At 44.4% G+C, this 12551-nt stretch overlaps 1 protein-coding gene across 1 annotated transcript in view; it reads right to left on the reverse strand.

Moving 5' to 3' along the window:
• The window catches only part of AP4E1 (adaptor related protein complex 4 subunit epsilon 1), a 321681-nt gene that overhangs the window by 128654 nt on the left and 180476 nt on the right, over positions 1-12551 (reverse strand). The window contains 1 exon segment of the mRNA XM_086958294.1: positions 10843-10957. Coding sequence (XP_086814420.1) covers positions 10843-10957 — 115 coding nt within the window.

The raw sequence follows: 12551 nt of genomic DNA on the forward strand, positions 1-12551 counted from the left end.
TTATACTAGTCAGTTGTCCAAATCTGATTTAGAGCCTCCCAAAACTCTTATAGAAAAAAACAATAACACAAAATAATATAAATGTCAGATATTGTCCTGGTGCCGCCCTGCCACTTCTTAATTTTCGTGAATCTCATCTAGCCATCGAGCAAACCTAACTAACCGCAAAGAGAGTCTAGGTATTCTTTCGCCTTAATCTCTGAAGAGAAGAACAGTGTTTTCCCATTATTAATTATTTTCAATTGAGCCGGGTTTATCAGGAAGGCCTGCAATTTTTTATCCTGGAAGGGCTTTATCATTTCTCTCAGCCGCCAGCGTCTCTCAACTGTTGTGTGGCAAAAGTCTGGCCTTACGTAAAAAGAAATCCCTTCAACATTCCGCTTTGCATTTGGCCTAGCTAGATCCGATATAGCTTGCCTCAAATTCCCCCAAAAAATCTGAACTGCCCTTGGCTTATTTCCCTCCTTAGTGTTCCTTCTCAATTTGTAGGGGGTGCAATGAATCATTTGCACTTCGGTGGACCAGTCCAATTCACTCAATTCAGGAAATGCCTTCCCAAATAATTTTATGATGATTGCCTTGATGTCGGACCCTTCGGCCCCCTCGGGAATTCCCAATACTCGCAAGTTGTTTCTGCATTTCCTCGAGCTTCTAGTGTATGTCAACCAATTGCGTATGTTGTGAGCGGACATTAGAAACAGCCTCAGCAACATCAGTTTCTGTTGTGACAATCCTATCCTCGAGATTCGCCACTCTGTCACAGGTATTTGTACAAACCTTTGACAGCTTCCGGACTACGCCCTGCATCTTTTTCATAGCTTTATGGGCTTTTTGACTGTCTTAGCGGGTTTCTTCTCTATGGGCTATAATTTCCTGATGTATTGTCTCTAAAAGTGACATCTGGGCAGATTCCAGCCCTGGACTGCCCTGTGGAGGGAGAACAGAGAGGTGATCCCAACTTAGTTCTCGCTGGGCTGCTAACGGGCCCTTGTTTGTTGCTCTAGATGCTTTTAAGGCAGTGGCTGGTTGATCCATCTCAAGGTCACTCTCGGAGTCAACGTACGAAGAACATACTTCCTCCTCCTCTTCGGACAACTCTAAGCCATCTGACGCTGAGAAAAAAGCCTCACTTGGGACACTTTCTTTCCCATCCCCAGTTCCTTCCACAGTTCCAACTCCATTTGTAGTCGGGTCATAGCCCTGTAAATCACTCACTGCATCTGTCTTCTTTGTAATTTCCAGATCTATTACTCCCAGGTCTGCCCCTGAACTGGTATCTAAGGTTGTAGTTTCCATTTCTTGGGAGCTATTTGCTTGCAGACTGACAGTTATAGGATCAACAATACACTCAGGAAGAGTATCCACATCATTTGGGGTTTCCCCCACTACTCCTATGATTCTGCAGATCCCGCCATTATCAATTGTTGCCTCCTCCTCCACTTGTAAGTAGTCTCCCGCTGTATCTAACATTGGGTGTGGTGCAAAAGAGATAAGGGAGCTGCTGTTGTCAGCGCTGCCAGCATGGGATTCCTGCTCTGCTTCTACCTCCGCTGCAGCCTTCCCTGAGGCACTGCCTGCTGTCTTTGAAGCGTTCTCAGCCCCCCTCTCCTTACCAGCTTTAGCAAACAAGTCGGCAATAGATGCTGTTGCTTGTCGAGTTCGAGTTCGAGTTCCGGTCTGCTGCAGTTGTTTTTTTTTTAGTGCGCTCCTCGGCTGGGGGTGTATGTGCTCCTATGAGCTCGACCATGGCTTCTTCACGCTGCTTCTTTCTCCCCGCTGCAGCTTTGCTCACAGTATTCACTTTGGGGGCCATATCGCTGAACAATGCAAAGCTTCTCCACCCAGGCTGAATCTGTGCACTTGGAAGCCGCCTCTTACAAGCCCTTACGCCGGAACAGAAACTAGAGCTCTGGGCAGCCTCAAATCTCTGCCGCGTACGCTGCCGAACCTTGCTCCGCCCTCCCGTCGAGTCTCGTCTTCTCCACCTGGGCAAGAGGAGGGTCAAAGCTCCCGCTAAGTCCAGCAACAGCTGATTAGCAGAGCCACGGCAAGAAAACACTGTTTGGACCGTTTGCATGCTTCGTGAAAGACTCTGTTTGCTCTGTTTAGGTTACTTTAAAAAGTTCTCCATTTTAGGCACTATGAAATGCGGCAACAGGGCAGGTGTCTAAGGCCATATCTGACACTTTCGGGCTCCGATCCGAGAGTCCTCACTGCTCTGCCGCTCCAGCCACAACTAAGCGGCGCCATCTTGCTCCCTCCCTCTAGCGTCGCGTACAGGCATAAAGATGACATCACTGTAAAGGACATCACGTGAAGCCCAATCACAGCAAAATCAAGCGTTCCGACGGGCAAACGAATGCTGGCTGTGCGCTGGGTGGCAGAGTGGGCTAAAGAACCCATACCTGTTGACATATCTGTTGACTGGGTGTGAGTGTTTGATTGGTTCAGATGCTCCGTCCATCACCACCCCCTTTTGTACCACTGTGCGCCAAACTGTGACACTCAATACGTGAGACTAGTGACCCAGAGGTGGCTCCTCCTCTAAGGCAGAGGAGCGTCACCCCACTGCCTTAAGATTATTATCATTTTATTTGTTCCTACTGTGGCATCTCAGCAGGGTGGGCCGGGCGGATCTGCTATGGCATCCGAGCAGGGGGAGTGGTGGTGGGCCGGCCAAAGGTGCATGCTCACTTTGCATGTTTTCCATGCAGGCTGCATCGCACCCTGCATTGAGAACATGCCCAGGCTACCATTCCATGACTTAGCACCGACCCACGGTGTTCAGACCAATCACAACGCTCCATTGCAGCCTAGGACAGATGAGAAGCGGTGGACGGCCAGCAAGCCAGACGGGTGGTAAGTGATTTTTAATTTTTTTTTTTAACCCTCCTCACCCCTTTCCCTCTCCCTGCCACACTTCCGGGAGCAGCCACCCCTGGAGACTACGCTCCAAGGTGTGAAGCTCACACTCCATAAGTGGATTTGTGCTCCGAAGTGGGAGACACATACGACTGCCAAGTTTAAATATTGCTTATGAGTGACATTTTCAAGGTTTCGGAGTACTTATGAGTGACATTCAAACCCTAAATGTGTGACACTTAGAGTGACACTTTCCCGGGAGCAAAATCAAGGAATGAAGTCCATAGAAGCAGATAAACATAAGAAATGACACCCATCTGAGCAAGGACAAGCTATAAAGAGATCTTGAAACTGCTGCAAAGCATCTGAAATGGAAAGGCACTTACCTATTGACCCTTTCGTGGTAAAATGATGTAAGGACAGCGTGTGGAAGGGAAGAGTCAGAGGGAAGAGTTTAGAAAGGCTTGTTTTGGGGGATCGGCATAGTAAAAGAGGTGTCAGATGAAGCAAGGAGGGGTAGAGTATGGGAGAGTCTAGAAAGGGTTATTTGGGGGATTATAGTAGTAGTATGAGATTTGGGATAAATGAGAGAGTGGATGCAGAGGATATAATGATAGAGGTATAGGGTGTGAAAGAGTAGTGCATTGGAAAGAGTAGTAGAAAGAAGTTTGAGATGAGTCAGAAAGTTGGGGTAGAAGATATATTGTATAGGGTGAGAAACAGGATAGTGCATTGGATATGCTGAAATGGAAGAAAGTGATAAATATATAGATCTAAAAGTACATGGAAAGTATATAGATGCATAAAGGAGTTAGTTATATGTAGATTAAAGATATTGATAGAGGTATTGTATGAGAAATTGAGTATGTGCATTGGGAATGCTTTTTTAGGAGAAAAGTAATCTGGTAATCTGGAAATCGAGATGGAACCAGTGTCTTCTTGTCTTTTGCACACTACTCGAGAAGTTCGGCGCACCTGCTTTTTGCCTACCCCAGACACTGGACGATCCGAATACTGTTCCCGAAGGCGTCTTACACGTCCTCGCAGTACGGCTCACCCGCCTATTGCCTCCTCCAGAAACTGGACGTACTAGTAATACTTTCCCTAAGGAATCTTACACTTCCTCGTGCACTCCACCCTCATTTCTACACATCACACCAAGACGTGTCTTAACCTCCAAGAGCCCTGAAGAAGTCACAGGATAGTTCCCTCCTGTGACGAAACACGTCGGCTGGTTGTTTCTTTGTTGTTGCATTATTAAATACTTTTGAACAATATACTGGTGTCGACCACAGAAATTGGTACAATACAAGACATTTCTCCCATTGTTATACCCCCATCACAGGTGTCCAGGACTGTGTTCTCACATATCTATAGTAAAATAAATGCTTATATACAGAGGGATGGGCTGTAAATTTCTGTTTGCGTATGGTGCTTATGTGGGAAAAAGACAATTCTTGAGTAGTTTTTTGAAGATAAGTTGGTTGTCCTTGGATCTTATGTTGTGGGGTAAAGAGTTCCATAGTTTGGCTGCTTGAAAAGAGAAGGATGTGCCACCAATGTTTTTTTTTCCTGCATCTTGGATTTTGAGGTGAGGTGCCACTTTAGAGCAGAGGATCCTTTGTTGAAGGTTTTTGGTGATTTTTTCCTGATGAAGAGCGGTACCATTCCATGAATTGCTTTGTGGGCGATACAAAGAATCTTGAAAGTGGATCTTCTGGCAACCAGTAACCGATGCAGGGCTTTTGAGGTAGGTGAGATGTGGTATCACTCTTTGATATGCCAGAGTAGTCTGGCAGCTGAGTTCTGAATCTGTTGTAGTCTTTTCATGGTTGTTAAAGATGATCCGTGGTAGAGGCTATTGGCGTAATCGAGTTTGGACAGAACAAGCTTGATGGTAGCTTGTTGAAATCCCCAATGGGTGAAGATTCGTAGCAGCGTTTTTATAGTGACAAAGCTTGATCTTGTTAGTTTGTCCACTTGGGCATTCATCAATAGCTTGGAGTCCATGGTCATTTCAAGGTTTCTTACTTCCTTCAATACTTTGGGAGGTGATCCCTATTCATCAGGCCTGGCGCCAAGCGGGTCATAATGTTGTCAATCGACACACGTGAGTATTTCCGTTTTGGAAGCATTCAATTTGAGATAGCTCCAAGTCATCCACTGATCCACGGCTCTGAGACAACTGAAAATTGGAGAGTTTCCAATGTCTTTGGGGCATTCCAGTTGAAGGAGTATTTGTGTGCCATCTGCATATTTATAGCACGTGAGGTGAAACTGAATGATCAGTACCAGTAATGACTTCATGTAGATGTTTAAAGCATGGGATGATAGAGCCTTGAGGGACCACTCCTTTTGTGGAGTATGATTTGGACGAGAAAGTTGGGTTAAGGATGACATTAGTTCTGTTTCGAAGGTAGGACACAATCTAGTCTAGAGCAGTCTCCTCTATGCCAGCTTTGTAGAGCCTTGTTTCAGAGTGTCATTGTCAACCGTGTCAAAAGCAGCCAAGAGGTCCAAGATGTGTTTGTTTTGAGCCAGGTACGTTGCAGCTTTCTAATTTGTTGTTTTATGTCTTTTATCTCCATATTTCCACAAGACACCTTTTTTCTTTTATTCTGTCAAGTGGTTTTGAGTGGTATCAGGATGTCAAAAGCTTCCTGTAGCCACACTTATAGTTTTTTAACACAATTTGTTTCCAGATCTGTACTGGATGTTAGTTGTTTTTCAAAGTGTTCCAAATGAATTATTTCCATGGTCGATAGTTGGATGCATGAAAGGCAGTTTCAGGTGAGTCGCTTATTGTTGCTTTATGTTGGAAAGCAAGCAAATGGTGGTCTGACCATGTGACTGGAGTTAAAGTTTGAAAGGTAACTAGTTCGTCAACTTAAGTGATATGTAATGTTTGCCTGAACACAACAGCTAGACCACCTTCTTTTTTGCCTATATGATTTTGGGTGATCGTTTGATAGCTTGGAGCAATGGCTTCATGCAGGATTGGAGCCATATCATCTCCCAACCATGATTCAATTATGAATAGTAGGTCTGATTTTGCATCGGTGAGAAGGTCATAGATGTGATGTTTGTTTTGAGAGCGATCGAGCATTTATTAGTAGACAGTTTAGAGAATGTGCTTTGGTGATAGTGAGACTTTGTTTTGTAGGAGAGTGATCAGTATTGTGTGGGATTGTAGTAGGTGTATTTTAAGTGCTGGTATTAGCTGTATCAGGTTAGCAATTGTATAGCTGTTCTGTATTGTGGTCCTCGTCCAGCAGGCTAAGAAGGCATCCCAAGGTTTGAGGCTCACAGTGAGAGAGTTTGAGCTTCTTAGTCAGGCTCACACATAACGTGCAAGACTGTGCTTGTAGAAAGACTGTTTTGCCAATTGACACTGCTGCAAACATTAAGACACACAATGTTAGAACCTCAACGAAGAAAAGAGGCTGTGTTTCATTGAGTAAGTGACTGTGCTTAAAGGTGTGAGGCTGTGCTTAAAGGTGTGAGGCAAACATTCAAAGACAGTGGGGAGTGAGGGGGTGCAGCTACGCTGTGAGCAAAGATAGCAGCTACCGTGTAAAGCTCCAGAGCCTCCTGCTTCATATGGCGACCTACCTCGGTCCTCCTGTCTACCTCAATACCCTGGTGTATTAAGCCATCCTCCTTATCTCTGCTCGCCCCACCAAGACACCCGAAGGCTGCTCTGTGTTACAGAGAAATGTTTGCAGCCTGCAGAGCCTTGACCACACCATGATCCCACATGGCGGCAGACCGTGCCCTTCTGCCTAGGTCTCTCACCACCTGACGGCCCTGGTGGTATTAGTGTGGTCAAAAGACCTCTTGCAGCAAGCCACCACCATGGCGTGATATTCCGCCAGCACCTAACCTCGGTAGAGAGTTCCCAGTAGCTTTCCTATCTGGCAAGCCGCCAACTTTGAGTTCCTTCCAACAGCTTTCTGACTTCTCCTGTAGCACTGTGGTGAGACCTCTGGAGGTGATAAGGACCTTGGCCTCTATCTCTGTTCCCATGGCCAGGGGTGCTGCGGGCGTGTTACCTAATGGCAAGCCGCCCCTCAGGTGCCTCTCTTGGGCCCCTCTTCTCTGAACTTATTTTGCTCCTATCTTCAGCAGTTTTTCCTCTTTCCTGGATGCTGCCTCCTGGGGTTCCTCTACACTTTGTGAGGATACCAGTTGATTTTGGGATTCCTGAAATTGTCTCACCTCCCACTATCTCAGGGTACTCATGTTTTCAGGCAAAGTAACATATCGATTAACCTTCGCGGGGGCTACTCAGGCCACCAAACAGCTCCCGGTCCTGTCTTCCCCTGGCCCCACCGGACGTAACCCTGGAATCTATAATGAGTGTCTTGAAGACTATGCAGACCTCAATCACCACTGCCGAATCCGCCACTACGGAAACGAATGCAAAACTCAAACTCTTGAAAGGCAATTTGACACAATTCAGACACTGAATAGATACCATAACACAAGGTGGATGACCTTGACCTACAGGTGACGGAGACCACGACTTGAAGCAATGAACTCTGGAACACCCAGAAGAAGCTGACAGACCTGGATGATCAGAGCCACAGAAGCAATGTTCGTATTTTGGGGTACCTGAATAGGCTGACTCGCACGATGTCCCCCAGTTCCTTCAATCCTTCCTTCCACAGCTAATGGGCTTCACCTTCACCTTCCTCTGGAGTTTGAACAGGCTTATCACACTGCTTCTCGTTTCACCTCCCTCTCACCCCCAAAGGGGCCGCTCCAGATCATAGCCTGCTTTCTCTGCCATCAGCAGGTTCGGATGGTCCTTTTGGAAGCCAGAACACATGGCCATTATTGTTATAATGGCAACCGGATCACTTTCTCATCAGACTTTTCCTACGAGACCCACATCTTGCGATAGAAGTTTTTGGCCCTACAGCCGATCCTGGACATACAATTTGGACTGTTACAATCAGCCACCATTTGAGTGACTGTTAATGGTTCAGTCAAGGAATTGCAGGATCCCCCCAAACTGGAGCTCTGGCTGGAGGATATGGAAAGCCAATGGCACTCATTGATGGATGCTACTAAGCTTCTTTCTCTCTCGTCAACAGTGCCATGTAAGGAGATAGCTAACAGGGCCAGCAATTAGAACAAAGATCTCCGGTTGGATCATCGCCATGATAGGGATAAATCCAGGTGCCTTCATAAACCATGACACTTACCAGTCATTGGCCGGACACTGACTGTTGTATATCTTGTCTCCCCTACACTCCTGGCAAGAACACCTCTTCTCCCTTTTATTTTTTATGGAGCGGTGGGCACTTGTGGTGACCTATCACCCCCTCGGAAAGTCAGGTTGACCCTTCCTATTTCACCATGCCTCATTATCTTGTTAAAAAACCTATCTCTTTAGTCACTCGATATGAACGGCATGACCCACTTCCTCAAATGTAAAAAGACTCTCACATTCTTAGGTTCCAAACATCTCGATATTGTCCTTCTGCAGGAAGTGCATCGTACAGCAGAGGACTCAGCGAAGATTAAACGTGACTGGGTGGGCACGGTCCTCATTTCCAAGGGATCTGATGAGGACCTGCCTACGACCTGCACGGACAAGTCTCCTCCCGGGAAAATGAAGTGGAACTTCTGTTACTGAAAAGGCTCCCGGTCAAAGTCCCAAAATCATGGTCGGATGACCACGGTTGCTATATTTTTTCACAAATCAGAATTGTGGACCATATCCTGGCTATCATTTTCATCTACGGCTCTGTTGGGGTGAAATGCCCTTGGATTTCCAATCTTCACAAGTCGCTTGTGGAATCTGACTCCCATAAACTCATCATAAGGCATGACAGAAAATTGATTCTGGATCCTCTCCTGGAAAAATAGCTCACAGCTTTATTGATATATTTAGTGTTGCCCTAGAGATTCTGCTTTTATTCTTTATGTTTGCAAACATTCTCTGATTTATATGAAAGAGCTATACACTAAATAATGTGGGAAAGGTCATGGTGTTACCATGGATAGAAAGGGATAAAGTATCTCAAGCAGCACATGATAAGGATATTGCAAGTCACTGAGGAATTTCATAACCAAATACAGGAACAAGGCTGATAGCTGAGTTCCTTTGTGAAAATATTTAACTCCAAGGTCAATATTAGGGTGCAATAGCCCTAAAATGTCTGACAGGGGGACTTTATCCCATATATAACAAGTAGGAGGCTGAAATCCTTGTGGGAAAATCACGTATCTAATCCCTTTATTGCAGGCGACATGTGACATTGTTAATCAACTGTAAGAATGAAATGATGCAGCTGCTCAAATGCAATAAGTTATTATAGCGGAGTTGTGACGTTACAATTCCTATTGACAGAGCCAGCAGCCAAGGTGAAAGCCAGTTCATAAAGCATAATTGCATCTGCAACATAAAAACTGTCTCTTTCTTCCTATAATCTGTTTTTCTAAAACAAATCATGACGTACAGAAATAAATATTTAAGGAAACATGTTGATTTTTTTGCACACTAAAGGTCATTAGAGGGAAAATTGAATCTTTCTTCCTTTTTCTACATATGGAGTATCAGCAATTTTTCAATCAGACTTACATTAAATGGACCTTACTATTTTTTTTCTACCAAATAACAAAATGCTTTTTTGATCTGTTTAATGTCACACTATATTAAGTTTGCATTATTCATGTCTTCAACCATACTACTACTTTCATATGCAAGAGAATGACACCAAGGATTTAAGTGGTTTGCGGAAAGGGTGATGGTATGACCCGGAATTATACGTAATAAAAAACCCTTTGCCGTATACTTTAAGTATACTGCAAGTCACCACGGAGTTCCATGACCATATAAAAGAACTTTGCCTTTAGGCGCGTTCTTTTACAAGGTCATGGAACTCATGTGTGACCTGCAGTACTTTTGAAATGTACGAAAGAGGGGTACTTTATCTCGTATATTATTTAGTTCAACAGCATCTAGATGATATTTATTTTGTGGCGTATGCCTAACACATAAAATACATAAATAACTGCCGAGTGCGAGATGTGCCGAAGGACCAACGACTGATAAGGCGGAAGCCTTCTCTCTTAAATTCAGGAGTACACAACTCAGATATGTAGCAAACAAAGTTGTCACAAATTATAAATCTGCATGGGATCAGAGGCGTAGCTTCAGAGGGGGTGGGAGGTTATCCCCCCACAAAAAAAATGTATTATGTAAGAAATAGTTGGGAACAGATGCTTTCAGTCAGGTATGGTGAGGAGTCTTTTGGATTTCACTCTGCATTTTTACATGCCCACACTGATAAACATCCATACTATTGGGATTTAAGTACCCCTAACAATCCTCCCTCTTTCCACTGCCTCTTAAACCTACATTGTGTCCTGCTTCTCATAACGTATTTTAACAAGATATGCCGGTGCGCTTCTTAGGAAATCTGAAGTTTACCCCCCTCCTCAATCTTACTGACCAAGCTACAGCCCTTCATAGGATCATATTGCACATACAAATGAAAAAATGAAAGTGTGACGGAGAACAATTAAAATAGACAAAAAAGATAACATTTGGACTGAAAGCTAATGTATCATTAAGATCAATGAAATTTAGTGTGTAAACAGGAAACTGATTTTTTTTAAACAGTCAATAAGTCAAAAAATTTAAAGGAAACTGATTTAAAAAAATTTTTTAAGTCAATAAGCAAAAAATGTAAAGGAGCAGCAAACAGGATTAGGAGGTCTGCTGAAAGCAAAACAAAAACCTGAGGTTTGGCTGTCATGAACAGCTTTATGTGGCCTTTTTGCTCTGAATCACGTATTTTTAGGCAGTAGCACGTTTTATATCAATACCTAGGTGTTACATGGTACTGCTACTATAGGGCTGTATGCAAACAAGTGGGTCTATGTAGCGCGTATTATGAAAGTGTTAAGGTTTAAAAAAAACTTGCAGTTCCTACATTCATTTACCAGTTTCTTTATTAAAATTACCTTTTTCTTGGCAAAGCTTTTCCTCTTGTCGCTGGTGGTGAGGCTTGTAAGGTGCAGCACCACAACTCAGAGCTTCAGCCACAAACTCGTCAAGGAAAGACAATGAAGCATCTACCTAAATTAAGACCAGATAGTGAAGATTTTATTACAAGAGACCATTACAAGAAACTTCTATGTTAATAAACAAGGCATATGTAACTGGATGTAAGGGTAAGGTTTTCTTGGTAATTTACTGTCCCCTGAAGCTTCAGGGCATCATAACTGAGTGAAGACACTTTTCAATGGGTTGAAAGAAGTATTCCACGCAAATAGCTTTCTGGAACCATTAGATTTTCAATAGTAAAACAGATGGAATGGAAATTATTTTGGAATATGTATATGTGTTACATGTCTAGGCTATATTTCAAACTGTGAGCAAATAGCATTTCAAGGTCACTTCCACCTAACATCATGCATTACTCACCTAACTAAAGAACCAGCACAATTTAATATACGCATGTATGTATTTATGAATGTTATTTTTTTTAACCTAGCAAAAGGCAGTGGATCACTGTAGAGTGTCAAAGACGAGCATAAAGTCGACGAACGACGAACTAGAGACAGTTATCTGGGTTGTGGACAGTTAACGCATTGTGATGCAGCGCTCTTTAAAGAAGTGAGTCTTCAAATCTTTCCTACATTTGAGCAATGCGGAGTCTGTCCTGATGGATACAGGGATGAGGTTCTAAATTCTGGGCGCATAAAAGGAGAAGACAGTCAGGCTTTTTTTTATATTAGTCTTTAGTCAGGCTTTTTTTTATTTTAGTCTTTAGTCTGATGGTGTACTGGCTGAGGGTGTGCAAAGAACCAGTAGAGATGGTGAGCTTGTCTGCAAAATAAGTGGGGGTGCTGGTCGTGATGGCTTTATAAATTATGCAGCTGGTTTTGAACAAGATGTGGGCTAGCAAGTGGAGCCAATGGAGTTCCATCAGGATAGGCTGCGTCTCGAGGGTTCCAGGGGCAAGCTGCGATCTCGACTCAGAGGTCCAGCCATCCCATGTAGGAATCAGGCAAAATCGTCCCGCTGACTTCTGGTCGGGGCGCAGGGACTGCGACACATAGGTCCAGCCTCCCTATACCAGAGTCCGTCGTCCCGGTGAGAACAGGCTCCGCTATTATCTGGTGGTCGACTCAGCAGCAGTCACACCAGGTCCTGCCGTCGTGGCCAGATGGACGCCCGGAACCGCAATGGGCAAACAGCAGACAGCAGACCTCCGGCAGTAGAGCAAAACAAAGAAAGAGTCCTGGCGTCTTCCTGCAGGATTGTTGGGACGCCCAGGACCGCAATGGGCAACACCGGGCAGCCGACCTCCGGTAGGAGAACAAGCATGAAAGAAAGAGAAAGTTTGGGCGTCTTCCTGCTTAATCGTTGATAAAGAGTCTCCGTTGTTGCGGACAGAGCGACATCCGGTCCGGGGCCCACATCCAGGTAAGCGCTGGTAGTATGGTACTGAGTTGAGTAATATGAAAGCTAGTTGATTCACGATGATGCTGGCGTAAAACCAATTACTCTTATGGGGTCGGTTGCAGTAGATGGTTGTCGCTGACAGGGATAATTCCGGTTAGGGGATCCCAAGCGGATGGAGCTCATTCGGAGAGCTCCCACTCGTCAGCCATCTTTCAAATGACCTGCTATTACTGCAAGTATATTTCACTAACAGTAAATACAC

This window comes from Lissotriton vulgaris, chromosome 2_1 (genome assembly GCF_964263255.1).
Source record: "Lissotriton vulgaris chromosome 2_1, aLisVul1.2, whole genome shotgun sequence".
In the NCBI taxonomy this organism is placed as follows: domain Eukaryota; kingdom Metazoa; phylum Chordata; class Amphibia; order Caudata; family Salamandridae; genus Lissotriton; species Lissotriton vulgaris.